This window comes from Rhinolophus hipposideros (assembly GCF_964194185.1).
Source record: "Rhinolophus hipposideros genome assembly, chromosome: 22".
NCBI lineage: Eukaryota > Metazoa > Chordata > Mammalia > Chiroptera > Rhinolophidae > Rhinolophus > Rhinolophus hipposideros.
In genome coordinates, this window is record NC_138068.1 from 40,732,740 (window position 1) to 40,750,080 (window position 17,341).

The 17,341-nt window shown below is 37.5% G+C and overlaps 1 protein-coding gene across 17 annotated transcripts in view; it reads right to left on the reverse strand.

Annotated features, from left to right (window-relative positions):
- RALGAPA2 (Ral GTPase activating protein catalytic subunit alpha 2) overlaps positions 1-17,341 on the reverse strand; it is a gene marked incomplete at its 3' end in the record, with an annotated part of 326,498 nt that overhangs the window by 245,926 nt on the left and 63,231 nt on the right. For all 17 annotated transcript variants that reach the window (XR_013992302.1, XR_013992303.1, XR_013992304.1 and 14 more), the window contains 5 exons: positions 13,266-13,309; positions 10,995-11,172; positions 10,108-10,223; positions 6,708-6,846; positions 4,855-5,054 (listed from right to left, as the gene is read on the reverse strand). Coding sequence is in view for 14 of the 17 variants with exons in the window: in XM_081034222.1 (XP_080890348.1) it covers positions 4,855-5,054; positions 6,708-6,846; positions 10,108-10,223; positions 10,995-11,172; positions 13,266-13,309 (677 nt within the window). The remainder of the gene's footprint in view (positions 1-4,854; positions 5,055-6,707; positions 6,847-10,107; positions 10,224-10,994; positions 11,173-13,265; positions 13,310-17,341) is intronic.

A 17,341-nucleotide genomic window follows, 5' to 3' on the forward strand; every position in this document is an offset into this window, starting at 1 on the left:
AACACAGACAGTACTATAATGGTAGTCAAAAATGAGTTTGTACAATATACTAACTCTTGTAGGGTTGTCAATTTGTGTGATTCACTTTTTCTAGATTTTCATCCCGTGAAATACAACAATTTCAGGAAACCCAAAGTCCATGAATCCTTACTGAAGGGCTGATCCAGAATTAGTAAAAGTGGTTCTTTTAATAATGTAACTAAAGAGTTATCATACAAATAAATGTGACTTCAGACTTTCCTTTTCATTCCCTAATGGATTTCTTTGGGTTTTAATGTTTAATTAATATGCACATAGAACTGGTAAAAAAAACAAGTCACTGCTGAAATTTTAAAATCACTGCTCTGCTTTCTCTAATGCATGTTGAAGTACTTCTATCTCTTACAAAATGAATTACTAAGGAATAAATAATTCTTCACTGATAACATTTTCAGCTGAAATGATGAACAAAGACTGTTCAGATGTCAAGGGGAGGGGGTGTTGTTGTTGCCAACATACTATCGGATGTACTTCTGTTCTCTTGTGAATGATGCCATTGAACAAGAAAATGTGTTAAACCATATTCTCCAAGTGGTAAGTAAGCTAAGTCTAGATGATGCACTAATTCCTTTCCTTCCTGGTGAAAAATATTGCCAAAGGTATTAGTTCTAGATCAAGAGGAAGTAAATTCACTTTGGAAAAAACATACACACAAAATTCATACATGACCTCTAACAAAGTAAGGTAATAGTAATAGTGGCCAAAGTGTGAACTCTACTTGGAAACAGAACTTAAAATATTGTTTTAAAGGACTTTTATGAGAGCAGTACATTCTTTGAAAAGAGATTGTGGATGACCTGACTTAGACAGTGATATTCACTTAACATGGGTAAAATTTTATTAAATTGGAAATTCCAAACAAAAACTTTCAGGAGACAAACGCAATTTCATGAATTTTTATTCCTGCAACTCCATTTCCAAAATTTAATATTCAGTTTCTTAAACTGCTGCTTTTTCTAATGTACAATGTAAATGAAGAGTGGAACACAGTAGACACATGTGAGATGAGTGGGAACCACAGCTGTTAAGGCAGAGAAGGGAATACAGTAGACAGCTGGCCAGCTGAATAATTATCTAGGTGGTTTATCTAGGTGGTTGCAGTGTATGAGGTGTGATCAAAAATTATGGTGAATGTTTAAATTAAAAAAACATTATTACAAGTAAAAGACACATTGCCATTAATCCCCCTCAAAAATACTCCCCCTCACTTCGAACACACTTATCCCAGAGTCCGTGCCACTTTCTGAAGCAGTTCTGGAAGTCCTCTTTTGTAAGTGTCTTTAGTTGTTCTATCATGGTTGGTTCAATGTCCTTGAATCAATTCAAAACGTTTTCTTTTCACGGCCATTTTGACTTTGGGGAACAGCCAAAGTCACATGGTGCCAGGTGAATAAGGTGGATGAGGACACACCATAATGTGTTCATTTAACAGAAATTGCCATATACCAAACGCGATGTGTGACACGGAGCATTGTCATGATCGAGAATGAAGTAAAAGGCACTCACAAAAGGGGACTTGCAGAACTACCTCAAAAAGTGGCAAGAACAATGGGATAAGTATGTTCAAAGTGAGAGGAAGTATTTTGAGGGGGATTAATGGCAATGCGTCTTTTACTGTAACAAATTTTATTTAAACATTCACTGTATTTTTCGATCACACCTCGTAATCACAAAGATCCAGAAGAAGGCAGGAATATGAGACACAAAGAAGGCAATGTGAAGATGGAAACAGAGGGAGAAAAGGTGATATAATGAGGGGTCACAAGCCAAGAAACGCAGGCAACCTCTAGAAGCTGGACAAGGCAAGAAAATGGATTCTGCTCTAGAGCCTCCAAAAGGAATAGACTGGCCAACACCTTGATTTTACCCCACTGAGACTGATCTTGGATTTCTGACTTCTAGAACAGCAAGATAATAGATTTGTGTTGTTTCGAGCTACTAAGGTTGTGGTAATTTGCTACAGTGACAATAGAAAACTAATATAACTACTTACTATGAGGTGTATTAACAGTCTCTACAGTGGCAGTAATTATTTCTAGGTGCAGCCATCTACAGGATATGGTAGCATTGGGCATAGATGGTTGTCTGTCCAGCATCCATTCCCCCTCCTTGACAGAACCCCAGTGCTCTGCCTGCCTCCTCCCATGAAGCCCAGTGACTCACAGGAAGGTGACCCTATCCACAGTACTAGAGGAGTGTTCTGTATCATGGACACCGTCATGCCCCTCCCTCCTGGGCCACACCCCCAGCTTTAAGCCAATCAATGCCTTGTTATGGTTCTAGGAGTTGGGCAAGTAACCTAAGTTGTTCCACTCAGACAAAAGGGAAGGACTTTGTATTTCTGGGTTGTCTCTGAATATTAATAGGTTGTGCAGTGCACCATCTAGCATTTATCTGGGAAGCTGACAACAAACCTGCCAGAGGGAAAAGGGCAGAAGAGAAAATACTACAGAAAATCAAGAGAGAGAATGAGTAAACCTTATTGTCAGCCAGCCTCCCTATAAGTTTCTTTACTTATAAAACTAAAATATTTCTTTTTACATTTAACTCGGTTTGAGTTCTGGTGTCTTTTTTGTTTTAGGATGATAGAACCATCCTAATTGATTGAGTTGCTCAGATCCTTACGACACCAAAAAAAGCTGGATAATAAAAGTAGATCACTCAAAAGTGTGAAGAGTCAACAAGGGAAAAAATCAGAACTTTGAAGCAGTGGTTAATTTGCTATTCTTGCTACTTCTCATCATCCAGATGAGGAACTTACTTTCAATAAATACAGGTAATAGTTTTTCCGAAATTTTGAAGCCAGATAGGAAAAAGTTACATCCTTTAAACAGACTGTTTTGAATTGATCAAAACCCCACACAGATGCAATGTAAAATTTATCGGTGTGATTTTTCTTATTATATGTAATTTCATACAAATTTTTGTCTACCTGATGACTTTAAGTTTTTGTCTACCCGATTGGTGAATAAAGGTCTCTACTCATGGCTCAGAATGAACTGTGTTTCCCTGACTGCTGGTGAGATCTGGGACCATTTTTATTTTCTTTTCTGCAAACTTCCGTTTCATCGCCTTTGTCCATTTTTTCAATTGGACTTGTTTGTGTAATAAATTTGTTGGCACTCTTTATATAGTGGAGATATGAGCTCTAATAACAGCCATGATGTTTCTAATGCTTTTCACAGTCTATTGCTTGGGTGTGGCTTTATGCTATCTTTTGACACATAAATCATACAAAGTCTTTATCACTTTGTTTTTATAGTTAGCCCTTAAATCAATTTAGACCTTAAATCAATCTGACACTTGCTTACGTGATATGAAGTGTATGATATGAACCAAGGTTCTGAGAAAGGGAGACAGACAGAAAGAGATAGACAGCTACGTTCTTTCAGCTTCCGGGTTATAGGTTAGATTAGATAGATATTCAATGCTAGTCTCGGTCTCATTCTGTATAGTTTTTCTTCTTAATCTCTGAAAGTCAACCGTCTGTTTAGGTTTGTGTCTTTTTAGCTAATTCTTCCTGGGACTCAAAAGCCTTTCAGTTTAAGGCATGACTTCTTTTCAGCTCAGGTAAACTTTTCTTTTTGTTAGTTCAATTATTACTTCTCATTCTTCTCTCCTGTCCTCACAATATTTGCAAGGTAGGTCTGGATCTGTCCTCAGGTCTTATTTACCAATTTCTAATTTCCATCTCTTTGAAATTTTGCTGAGTGTTGTGGGATTTTTTTCAGAAAACCAATTTTGTTCTCAGCAATGATTATTACCATTTTCAGTTTACCTACTAAGGTTTTAATATTAAAATATTTAAGGTTTTTTAAAACTTTCAGCAAGTCTTTTGTTGTTCTTATTGTAATTGTATCTCCCTCAGACTCCTTTGAAAATAAGCTCGTCCAATTCTTTGGGCAGTTCTTGTCAATGGGGCCACATGCTCTGGACTTCAGTTTGGTGTCCTCCATCAATGTACTAATTACAGGTGTGTGCACTTTCCCAACTCAGACCTAGGTCACACTGCTGGGAACTCCAGAACATCAGCAAACCTGCATTAAGTGGATCACACTTCCTGTCCCTGTTCTTGAAAAAACAGAAAAAGCACACAAAACCATGACCCTTCTGTGAAGTGGCTGCTCTCTGGTTTCCACAAGTGGTCCTGCTCTACCCAGCATGAAGTCCCTAAGTCAGTCAGCCAGCTGGGAAAGCCCCCATTTGCATCTGACCAAGGCCAGCAAGAAACAGAAGGCCCCATACAAGAAAAGGTCTTCATGTAAAGCCTCAGGAAAAGGCAGCCTTCTCTTCCAGAGACCCCCTCATGGCTCAACATCACCCCAAAATCCCAAGCTGCTGACTTACCCCTTCCCCTGAGTTCCCAGAGAGCACTTGGCAGTCTCACATGTCTTCTTCACTACACTCCCTCCTCCCCCACCTCCCCGCCGCACAATTCCTCACGTCCTTCCAAGTGCTGGGGATTGGAGAAAGCAAGACAGGCCTTGGGCTTATGTTCAGAGGTCACTGGTACCAGAGGAAAGGAGGGAAAATGACAGGAAGCCAGGAGTGTGTGCACAACAGCCATGATCTCAGAATGCCTTCCTCCCCCCGAAGACTGCCTCGTCATGGCAATGCCAATGGAGCACAGCAACTACTTCTAACTCACAGCTTCTTCTAAAACCTCAGCATTACAGGCAGAGCAAGCCAATAAAATCAAGCCCTTATAACCCAGAACCTGTAAGAACCAATAACCCTATTAACCAAATATTTTGGTATGTGTTACTGAGTGTTATTACATAAGTATGAAGAAATAAAAAGATGATAATGACATACCTGCATGATTTTAGGCAATACATCAACTCCGTTTTTAGTGTTTTGTGGGGTAGTTAGATACTTTTTTTCCAAAAAGAAAGTTACAATCCACTTAATAAAAACAACACGAGCTGCTATGTACGGAATTTTTGTACTGTAAATATTTTCATTGTCTCGAGCTGTAGTAATGTACACTGGCTTTGGTCTTAAATGGGGGATATCTGGAAGAAAAAAAGAACACATGATTAGGTTAGTGAGTCCTGTGATTATGTAACTCCTACAAATGTTTCTGTTTCCAAGTTAAACAGACACACTGTATTTAGTTGTCTGAATAGCAACTATGATTAAAGAACCAGAAATAATTAAAAATACCATCTTTTGGTAGGTTCGTTTCTGGTTCTGCCGTGCAATTTGAGCAAGACAGGGTGATAGTGGCTGTTACTGTTTATTTACATCTGTGGTATACAGCTGTGATATACAGCTGTGGAAAAACTATGCTAATAACTCTTTTTAACAAATTTCAGCAATTACATGAGATTATAATAATTAAAATCTTTTCCACCTATGTTGTAACTAAAACCATGTCCAGACACTCTTCATCATTTAAGGTATTTTAACATCTAATGCTACACTAATCAAATCAACTTTAATTTTCTATCCTTTTCCTTCTAGATGAATCCAAAAAAACAGAATCAGTATAATCAACTTTACAGATAAATGAATTCAGTCTTGTTTCATCTTTGAGGTATCAGACACCATTATTTCCAAAGAATTAATAGGAGATCCATTCTTCAAATTCCATAATCAATAGGGAAATTATATGGTATTGGATTTGAGATACTACTTGCTGTAAGTCCAACTTTCTTACAAATTTTCATACACCTGGTGTACATGCATGCATTAGGCAGACAAATTCTTAGCAAATAACTTTTAATCTTGAAATATTAACAATACACTATTTCCTACAATGAATGCAGACTCTTATAAAATCAGAAACAAAATTAAAAATAATACCCATCTATATAGCCAACAAAATATATATCCCAGTACCCTTAAAGTCAGAACTTTTCTACATCTTTCAAAATTCGAAAGCTTAAGTTGTTTTCCCCTGGCCCGTCTGTGTGTGTGTGTGTGTGTGTGTGTGTGTGTACACAAATAAACACCCACAGGCAACTGAATCCACACTTCCAAGATGGATTAATGTTGGTTGTGATTGTTTTCCCACCAAAATTGTTCTTATTCATTTTAACTAATTTCACCTGCTTTAAAATAACAGGCATAAAAAGATTTGTCCCACTCCCACCACTCTAAAGGATGCTTCTGGCCTGTGAGCCCTCATGTCTTACAGAAGGAGAGCTTTAGGAGCTAAATCAGAAATCCCCTTACATGTCCTTCCCCTCTGGGGCCTACTGTCCATAGCCCAACCGCCTAACCATCTGCCCCTCCATAAGCAGCTGTAAACGGTCCCAACTGGACATAATGTAGGCAGCTGTGTGGCCTGGGCTGGTGTGCCTAGGCTCTGAGCAAGGTCTGCCATCACCACCTCCCACCACCAGTAAGAGAAGCCTCCAGGAAATACAAGCTTTTTTTTTACATTAAGATTTTAAATTACACCAAAAAAAAAAAATCAATTCATTTCAAATTATTTCTGAGTATAGGAATCACAGTTCCCCTTTATTGCTGTGAGCTGAGGTACGTCTTAGTTTGTACAGTTAAAATCATTTATTAGGAAACTTTCAACCTCTTACAATAAAGTCACCATTAACTGTAAGAATAAAATAACTATTTTAATTAAAAACAATCAAAGGCCACTTTGAAAGACATTGTGCAGCTTCCCTGTGGATGTCCTTATACACAGTTCAATCAGTACTTACCAAGTACAGGTTTGTAGATGTTTGTTAACTTAGTAAATGATGGAAATAAATGAGGAAGATAATACTTTCGAAACAATGTGAAAAGAAATTTAAATCCAGTATCTTGATTGTCCTTATTTTTCCACTCCAAGCTTGCAGCCTTTGGATAATATGTGGAAAAGAACATATGTATATTTACATTTCAAATTAATGTATACTGAACTGAAATACTGTTGTAGTATTAAAATTCTTCTCCTAACTTAAAAACTTGACAAATAATATTGATAATCATGTAATGAAATCATATCTTAAAACTCAAAAGATGACAAGAATGAATACCTCAAAACAAAACAGTAACTACATTAAAAACAGTACTTTTATTATTAAAAAAAAATCACCCAACGATAGCATTTCTTTTTAAACCTGTTTTACTACATCATGTCCATATTTTTTTCCACATGTTCTTTGTAATGATTTAACAACATTCCTGTGCCCTTAAAACATCTCGTCAGATATAATCAGGTGCTTTTTGAGAAACTTTTAAAAAGCCATTTATAATAAACAGAAATTAAGGAGACAATCCCTTGCAAAGGGATTTTATCCTATGTTGCCAACATGCAAAATCAGTATCAAAAGGCAAAGCTACGGAATCTTGGAAAATGCTTTCTCCTTATTAAAAGAAATTCACAGACTAGGACAAACTAGGCCTGCCAGTCCTGCTATACCTGTCAGTACTTAATACTTGTTAGGCCACAGAGCACTGTGGTCTAGCCAAGCTTCCTAAATTCCTTCATGATACAGCACACTTAGAAAATAGTATTTGTGCAGCACCTGAGGTAAAGGGATGAGGGGCTTTGGCTGCCCAAAGGCAGAGTGGCTCAGCATCGGTAACCTGCCAGAAGTTCTCTGGGATGAGCCAAGGGAGAAACTGCTCTGAGGACTCACCCTAGTAGACAGAAGGAAGGAGAGCGGGATAGACATGCACATACAATTCTGTACACAATTTAGGGGCTCAGTCTGCGTAAAAACCTACCTCCATATCAATGGTATCCTTCCTCTAATGGGATCCTGGGGATTTCATGACTTATCTGAGGTCACACAGCTCATTAGTGACCCAAGTTTCCCAATACATTCAAGTTCAAGATACTTTATGCTGATCTGGGACATACAGAATGCCCTGCCACTTCCGATCAGATAAGAGTTTGAGATACATGTAGAATGGGCTAGCAGAGCCAAAAGATGGAGCTTCCAGAAGATGACAGAATACCCCAGTTGGGCTCTCAGGATTCTGGAGTCCTTGTGTTTCTGTTGTTGGCAAAAGGAAACAGGGGAGAGGAGAGCAGACAAGATCGCCTAGCAGGACAGAGTAGTCAGAAAGGGCAGCCAAAGACTCAATCTTGAGGAATGCCAGAGAGAAACACAATTCCCCAAAGAAAACTGGAAAGAAGTAAAAGAAAGGGAGGAAAAAGCCAGAAGAAAATATCATGGGAGGAATCTCATGAAGGGGCAAACACTTAAATCACCAAAAAGACTAAATACAGCACAAACTGAAGAGTGTCCTTCCTCTGGACTTGATCATGAGATCTTGCACCTCTATCTTCACAGTGACAGGGCAGAGACAGGTAATAGTGGGTGTCAAGGAACATTAGGTGAGGAAGTAGACAAACTTATTACACCAACAAACATGACTGTGAAGGAAAGGACAGAGGCTGGACTGTACGAGTACCTATGAGGAGCTCAGGGATAAGAGAAGTGTTTGCTGAGAGAAAAGGACTCAGTAGCTTTTTTCAAACAACATCAATGCTCGAAATATAGACCAAGGCATAAGTCACCGACTGAAATCATAAACTAATGATTTTAGTTCTATATTCACTTGGTAAATACAACTAAAAGGAATATATGACATAAAGCAGGCCTGTGCTGATGGCATGATGAGATAATTACACATGCTTTCGTTTGAATCTGCCCATTCCTGATCCATCCATTCAGCTTCTAGGCCTGCCTCTTCCTCCATCCTGTTTATCTAGCATAGAGGTCAGGGTTAGGGAAGGAGTAAAGAGGCAAAAGTAGTTTAATACACTGTGAGAAAATAGAAAATATATACCGGGGGTGCCAAAAAAATGTATACAAGTGGACACTTTGGTCAATGTTGCTCAAGCAGTAGTAATAATCAGAAGAGTCTGGATGCTGATGGTAACCACTTTGAGCACCTCTTGTAACTGCAGAAGTCAAACATGACTTGTATTCATCTTTTGTTATCAGCATATATTTAGTATTACAATTTTAATACAGTTTTCCTTTCTTAAAATGTGCATAAATTTTTTGGTACCTTCTGCATATTGGCTTCTGCCCCCAGTTCCTGGAACAGAGTTCCTGAAACGCTTATAAATTCCTGAGTGATAAGAGCACTGAAGAGCATCTTTTGTTCTACTGAGATGAACTCATGGTGGGCTTCTGGATGGCTCATGGATGGGCGCTGGTCACCAGAAAGACCAAGACATGGTAAGAAGCTTGGAATTTTCAGCCCTCAGCCCACCTCATTTCTCCAGAGAGGGGAGAGGGGCTGGAAATGGAATTAATAATTGATCATGCCTATGGGAGGAAGCCTCCATAAAATTCCAATAGCAAGGGTCTCAGGGAGTTTCCAGATGGGTGAACACATCCATGTACTGGGAGGGGGATGGACCCCAACTGCATAGGGACAGAAACTCCTATACTCTGGACCCTCCCAGACCTCAACCTATGTACCTCTTCATCGGGCTGTTCATCTGTATCCTTTATTATATTTTTTAATAAACTGGTAAATGTAAGTAAATTGTTCCCCGAGTTCTGTGAGCCACACTAGCAAATTAATTGAATATGAGGAGGGGGCTTTGGGAACCTCTGATTTGTAGCCAAACTGGACAGAAGTTGGGGGTAATTAGGAGACCTACTAATTGCATTTGGCATCTGAATGAGATGGGAACAGCCTTATGGGACTGAGAGGTTAATGTGTGGGATCTGATGCTTTCACCAGGTAGATAGTTTCAGAATTGAGATAAATTATAGGATACCCAGTTCTTGTGGAAAAGAATTGTTTTTTCTTGTGGGGAGGAAAAACATCCCCACACATTTGGCGGCCAGAAGTGTCGTAAGTGAAGTGTTCTGTGTGAATGCGGTAATAAAATGAAAGTAAAGGAGACACACAGACGGAGAACTGAATTTTTCCCTTTATAAACACACTCACACAAAATAGTCTGTATGCCTGATCTTTGCTGAAGTGACCTGGGACATATTCTATATTTAGTGAAATATCACATAAAACCACCTTAAAGAAAAAGCAATAACAGAAAATATGGACAAAAAGGAAGAAAAGAGACAATGTTTTCTCTTTCCTACTGCAAATAAGACTATCACTGAATTATCTACAACTTGCTCTTACCTGAATAACCATATATTTCAACAACATTTGAAGAAAATAGCATGTTTGGTCCTCAGGGATCTTTTCCCCCGATATGGCTGGCAGGAGTGGAGTGATTTCTTCTGGATATATCTTTGCTGCAGAGTGGAAAATAATTAGAGTTCTTTCATCCAAGTTAAATTTTAAACAGCGTTTTTAAAAATGGGCTCTATTAAAATACATCTCTCCATCCATTAAACTGCTCACACAGACCAAGCCTATAGTCCGTGTGACGCAGACGCCCACAAAGCCACCTCTCCTACTGGACCGTTCTTTTCCCTTTCAAATTCTGCTCTGGTCAGCCTGTCAAATGCCTGTCATTTGGCAATGAAATGATATGCAGTTATAAATCAATGGCCTTAACAGGCAAGTTCCTTGAAAACTCACAGGATACAAGTGGCTGCCATTAACAATCCCATGAGGCATTATTACTCTTCCATGAATGCTACATGAAAATATACAGCTGGCAAAAAAATCGTCTGGCTGAGATGAATGTTCACTTATGAAACAATAGTGAAGGAGGACAACAGAGAAGTTTTGGATAGTGTATTTAAATCTCATTAACAGCCACAAAAATACCCCAGACATACCATGTTTCTCTACTTCCTGCTATTGCCAACATCTGCCTTCCATTCCCGTTTCCACCACTTCAATAAATTTCTCCTGTCATAATTTCATATAAAATAGGTTTCAAGTCTTTCAATTCTAATATTTGTAAGACTCTATTGTGAATATGAAAAAGGAATAATTCCTCTTCAGAACCCTCTTATGAAATCAAGATTTCTACCCAGGAAAATGGCAAGCCAAGGAATTCCTCCGTGTAACTTCAAGAGTCATTTCAGCCTGTAAGGTCCGCTCACATCACTCACCGTCAGCTGCACTAGTGCTCGGACTGATGAGCATCTCCAGTGTACAGGGCCCCCTGGATGACATGATCGCTGGGAAACCAGGCACAAGACAAGCAAAAATCAGCACCTGCTCTTCAGCACAGTTTGTCTGAAGTGCTTGAAGCCACAGAAGAAACAGCCTGATTCCTTCACATCGTAACTAAAAACAAAATTAAAGGCAACAAAATGAAAAACATGTATTTGTATAAATTCATTACAATGTAGCATTAGTGCGGAGAAAGAAAAACTAGAAGTGAAAGGTTTATAGTTAAAGTGCTACACCGAGTTCCTCACTTAGTGACAAGTGAGGGTGCTGCCATACAGCACGGGGTTAAGAGTTTGGCTTCTGGAGCCAGAGCGCATGGGTTCAAATGCAGGCTCTGCCACTTTCTAGCTTAGCTGTGACCTGTGGAGAGCAACATTAACTTCTCTATGTCTGTTCTCCCCATCCATAAAATAGGGATGATAACAAAATGTATCACCAAGTACCGGTACAGGATGAAGTGAGTTAGAATAGTGCCCGGCTCACAGTAAGCACTATGTAAATATTTCCCATTAACCATATTTGATGCCATAAGGCATGGACCCCATATCATCAACACTCAATTACCATGTTGCCCCCAAAATAAGATCAGGTCTTATACCATATTTCCCAGAAAACAAGACCGGCTCTTACATTCATTTTTTTTGCTCCAAAAGACACATGAGGGCATATTTTCAGGGGATATCTTATTTTTTCATGTACAACAATCTACATTTATTCAAATACAGTCATGCCATCTTCTTCTGGAACCTCATCATAATGTACTAAATGTGTCCATCTGGCTGACAATCTTAACTGGGACTTATTTTCAGGGTAGGTCTTATTTTTGGAAAAACACAGTATCCATGAAAACAATGCAAAGATCATCTTCTTCCAAATTTACACTGTGCTTTTGACAGAATTTATGTCACGTTACTAAAATATTCACATTTACAATGTTCTTAAAAATCGAAACACTTGGAGGAAAGGGCAGGAAAGAAAGAAGAAAGAAAGGAAGAGAGGGAGGAAGGAAGGGCTTGGCTGAATCCCCACAGAAGTCAAATACTCTAAGACTGGTGACCGTGATAATCCCACCAACAGTGGATTCTATAGTGCACTTTCAGACATGCCCACGCACTCAGCACTGCTCTGCACAGACCTCCATGCCCGCTCACAACTGTTCTTTCCACAAGCAGGTAAAATAAGTGGTGACATTGCTGAATGAATAATGCTATTCAGCATCAGACAAAAATGACATGGCTTGATGTACATCTAACCAAATATATTAAATTTAACAAGAGGAAAGCTTCTTCAAAATTCTATCACAAGTCTTCAATTTTTTATGTTAACGGTACTGGAGATGACTAAATATAAATAAGGCCAATAATAAACATGAGATAAACTGATAGGTTTCAACTGTAAGACTGAGTATTAATTAAAATAGGAGGGACAAAATATAGAATCTATTGTGAAGCTGGAAATAGCTCGCCTCCTTTTTTCAACACATAAGAGATACTTAACATACCAAGTTCAAGTGGCTACGATTATATAAACTGGTATAAAACCAAAAATGTATTAGCTTATTAAAGGCACACACATAACTTAATGAACTACAGCTGAGCTGCCTTCCATAAAACACACATCCAAGGCGGGTTTCTTCTGCCACTTAGGTTTTAGTGCCATCTTATCACAGCATCAAACTGTAATTATAAAAGGCATGTTCACATTAAAATAAGCTAGTTTCGACTTAAATTACAAGACCAATCTGCTGCAAATAAATATTCAAGAGTAAGGCTCTGCTGCTCTTTTCCTCCACAATTTTTGCTCAAAAACAGCGAAAATAATTCATAGACAACTATAATTTTAACAAGATTACTGGGGGGAACAAAATCAGGCACATTAACTCTGAAGCTTAGAGAGGAACAAGTTCAACGCATTCCTTTTTCCGATGATAAAACTAGAACAGTTAGTGACTTGCCAATGGTTTAGAATCCCAAACTCCAAATCCCAAGCCAATTTCTCTTAATAATATTTAACATGTTTATCACAATAAGTTATGATGTAAGAAAACTCTAAAAATATTTGTAATATAATTTCTCAATTAAAAATAAAAACTTAGTCAAGTGGTTTTTAAAGACTATTTTAAATGGCCTAATTTTGTCATTTTATGGCATTAATAAACTTAAAGAGTAATAAAAAAATGCCACTACACATTTATCTTAAATAAATACCTTAATAGAATTTCCAGTGTGTAGAAGCTTCTTTAAAGTTGAACCTGAAAGTTTAAAACAATCAGAAATAGAGTATATGAATTCAAGTTCTATTTTTAAAACATCAGTTTTAGAAAGAAAAAAATGTTATGACAAAAGATATAGTTTTTTAAAAAATAAAAGAAGGCTGACCTTCAGAAGCAAAGCAATGTCATAGAAGGAGATGTTTTGAAGATAAAAGCACTTTGAGTATAACCTCTTCAAAATTCTTTTAATGATTGATGGTAAAAGATGCCCACAATAGAATATGTGCAAAATATCTCTTGCCACATATAAAATGAACAATTTTCTAAATCTCTAAAGGTAAAAATAATATAAAACTACTGCTCACAAGACATTTTTACAAGAACATTCCACAAACATTCAGGACGGTATCTTTCTCTCTTTGCAATGACAACCACATTTATGGGTTCGGTCCAGCAGAGTTCTTTGGTCACTGTCAAGCAGAAGAATCAAGGTTTACTCAGAACTACACCAGTCAACTGCAAACAGTTTGGTACTGCAGCCCATTGTGATTAGAAGTGTCTCTCTTATGAAAATGGCAACATATTACCTATTATTCTGTAAATGTGTTCATGCCCTTAGATGGAAATGGTTTGGCAACCCCCACTAAATATCATACATAGCCTCTACACACGACTTAACCTCAAAAAAGGAAGTAATCTTTTAAAATAAAAACACACTGGAAGTCTTAGGCGAGAGAATCTTTTCTTAAAATCAAATTTTTTGAGAAAAGATTAAAAATTGGATATCAAATCACATTTACTCCACCAATGTATTTCAAAGAACTATTCTACCAAGAAATAAAGCCAGTGCCTCAACGATTGCTACAGGTCGTATCTATGTGGATAGATACACATATGTGAGTTAAACGCATACACTTTAGGAATTCATGAGCCAGAGCAAAATCACTGGCTGTGTGAGGGAACCTCTAACAACTGCACTACTGTTTACAACACTTAACACTGGAGCTCCGGGAACACTGACCATAGTTAGGACGAGGCTACTGCACTGAGTCACTAAGCGTTTGTGATTTAAGCAAAGGAAGTTAAAGTGTCCTCCTCCCTCCTCTTCTCCTGTCACCAAACCACATCAGTAATTCTGGCTCTAGAGCCAGCGTTTACTGGGCTAGATTCGCACACAGCTAAGATTCAAGTGTCTGTGCTCATGGGACTGTTTTATCCCACACCTTTCCTCAACCTTGGGCCTTGTCCCTTGCCTCCATGTTCATCCATTCCTGGAATCTGGTGTGCCTCAGTTTAATATTTGCTCCGATATGCCTATGAGGACCTCATGATGGTTGATAGGGCCAACAGACACTTCACCTCCCCGGAGACTTATGATAAAGTTGGCATAGACTGTTCTCCTCTCAGACATCTGGCAAATCCATCACCTTACGACACATTCTCAGAAACTCTTTTTCCTGGTCACTGTGTGTGACCACTGGGGCTTGTCAGTCCTTCCCCTTCATGGAACAGATCCAATATTTTTAACTTCTGTTCTACCCATAGTTGTCTATATCCACTCTTCCATACCCAGGGAGAAGAAAAATACATATAAAAAGGACAGACTTTACAAAGAGACATACAGAATGTCTGAACCATAACTGTCAACAGTCCCCGACTTTCTGAAATAATCTGGTAATTTGTTATAGGAATAATAGAAAGCTAATTTTATATACATATGATATATTCCGTCCTGTTGTATTCAGAAACTCTTGTACATCTGAAGCTTAGCAGTTACAAGCCAGATTCAGGAGTAAGACTGCTGAAGTTCAGATCTAGGTTCTGCGATTATTGTGTAACATGGGTCAGTTGCTTAACCTCAGCATGCCTGAGTTTTCTTATCTGTAAATGGGATAATGACAGTGCCTACCATGGAAAATTGTTAACGAGCTTTAAATGAGTTAATATATATAAATACTTAGAATAGTGTCTAGTACGTGGAAAATACATTTTCCCCCTGACATTGGGCATCAGCTATTCTCTAAGGAACTCTTTTTAAATAAGAACAAATTTGTGCAGTGGGGGCACATAGCAAAAGGTTTCAACATGAGAACAGGTGATAAGTACCTAAGAACCTTGTCTGGCCACTTTAGGTATTTCTTAAGACCCTAAATTTGCAAAGATATTTCTACTCTAACTTTATCATTATGATATCCTTTCTCTATATATATCATACCTGTTTGATTTTTAAACTCTTCATCCAAACTATGATTACACCCACACCCATTTCTTCAACCCTACTGGTTGCCACTATATTGATTCATGTGAAAAAAAGAATAAATGAATAAGTAAAATCTAATTAGTTGAATTGATTCTATAAACTTTTAACTTCTATTGGCTAACTTGTATTATATTTTATAAATGTCCTTCGAATGTAAGTCTTACTACTTTTGAGGCGGCAGTGAAAATACCAAAGCTGGGATTAGGATGAAAAGAGTAAGGGTTCTGCACAAAATTCAAGGAGGCACCAAAAAAAAAAAAAATCAGTAATCAAAATAAGTATTTTAACACAATAGTTTTTAAAAATCAAAATTAACGCAAAAAATCCATGATGAACAATACTAAAATTTTAAGTACTAGAATTGAGCTAAGCCATATTGGAGCTTGAGACAAAATAAAAGCTGTATACCATAAAAATATAGAATACATATTTATATGTATTTCAATGGCTAATTTTTTCCAGAACATTAAGTGTTGAAAACATACTGAAAAATGAAAAGGCTCAATATTGAGAAGTATTAAAACTCACATTAGTTTAAATATTTATAACACAAAATGTACTATAATTTTGCTTTCCTGGCTTTAATGGAAGCAAATTCATTAATATTTTCAAAATCTATTTTCTTGCTTATCTCATTTTCAATTGGAAGAACTGCATTCTTGATAATTTCTCCTGATGAAGGAACAATCTTGTAAAGATCTTTTTAAGGCCACAAGGTCATAAAGATGGCTTGAATCTAAATTTAACATAAAGTCCTTTCTAAGTAAGAAAGTTCCCTCTGTATATCACGCCACAAACCAATCAATAAGCAGTGGCAGTATATACACCACCAGGAAAGGGGCAAAAACGTAGAGAAACAACACCCCTGGCGTGCTGGTGTGCAAGGTCTGCTGAAAAGCTGCTGGTGGAGCACGAACACAGAAACTTCTGGCACTATAATATCTATATAACAATATACTATAACATCTAAATAAACACAAGGGAGCAGCAGCCCACTGGAGGAATTTGAAATTAATAAAAATTATCTCATAATGAATCAAGGGTCTAAATGTGAAACATGTAACTATAGAACTTCTAGAAACAAACATAGGAGATCTTTGTGATCTTGGGTTAGGCAAAAGACTCCTTAGACATCAAAGCACAATCCATAAAAGAAAAAACTGATAAATTGGACTTTATCAAAATTAAAAACTTCTACTCTCCGAGGGTCACTATGAAGGGAATAAAAAGAAGCCAGAGATGAGGAGAAAATATTTCTAAGTCATATATATGATAAAGCACTTAAATCTAGAATATGTAAAGAACTTTCAAAATCTAACATTAAGAAAATAACTCAATTTTTAAAATGGGCAGTATCTTTGAACATGTACTTCACAATATACAGATGGCAAATAGCACATGAAAAGATACTCAAGATCATTAGTCATTAGAGATATGCAAATTAAAACCACAATGAGCTACCACTACCACTCAAATAATAAGACTGATTATACTACATAAGTTTAACGAGAACATAGAGTAACTCAATGCTCATCCTGCTGGTGGGAAAGTAAAATGGTACAACCTCTTTGGAAAACAGTCTAGCAGTTAAACATATACCTTTATATGATTCAGGCATTCCATTCTCAAGAGTTAATAAGCACATGCCCACACAAAGACTTGTACACAAATAGTTACAGTAGCATTATTTGTAGCCAAATCTAGAAACAACCCAAGTGCCCATCAACAAATGAAAGGATAAACAAAGGACAGTATAGCCATACAATGGAATACTGTACTACTCAGAAATAAAAAGGAATGAACTGTTAATA